The sequence below is a fragment of the Neophocaena asiaeorientalis genome, unplaced genomic scaffold, assembly GCF_003031525.2.
Source record: "Neophocaena asiaeorientalis asiaeorientalis breed wild unplaced genomic scaffold, Neophocaena_asiaeorientalis_V1.1 scaffold226, whole genome shotgun sequence".
NCBI classification, from domain to species: Eukaryota; Metazoa; Chordata; class Mammalia; order Artiodactyla; family Phocoenidae; genus Neophocaena; species Neophocaena asiaeorientalis.
The window spans coordinates 7,668,917-7,669,197 of record NW_020173037.1 but is presented as its reverse complement, the minus strand read 5'-3'; the positions used below and the strand labels follow the sequence as shown (position 1 = coordinate 7,669,197).

Sequence of the window (281 nt, the reverse complement as noted above, 5' to 3'; positions counted from 1 at the left end):
CCGCCATCTGGCTTGGCGGGCACGCGACACACCCGCCGGCACATGGCCACGAAGCAGCTGAAGTACTTCTCCAGACTCTCATCGGACTTCTTGTCAAGCCTGGCAAAGGCTCGGAATTGGTTCCAGTCGAACTGCTGTTTCGCTGGGTCAAAAATAACCCCAAACGTGGACACCACGCGGTAAAAGTCCGCCTCTTCCCGTCTCGTCCACCTGTCAGAAAGGAGACGTTAGCCGGACTTGGGCTGCGTAAAAAGGCTTCACGTTTATTACTGCTTTTCCTC

The 281-nt window shown here is 55.5% G+C and overlaps 1 protein-coding gene across 1 annotated transcript in view; it reads right to left on the bottom strand.

Annotated features, from left to right (window-relative positions):
- CHD7 (chromodomain helicase DNA binding protein 7) overlaps window positions 1-281 on the bottom strand; it is a 121,200-nt gene that overhangs the window by 13,333 nt on the left and 107,586 nt on the right. Inside the window, 1 exon segment of the mRNA XM_024742640.1 lies at window positions 6-210. Coding sequence (XP_024598408.1) covers window positions 6-210 — 205 coding nt within the window.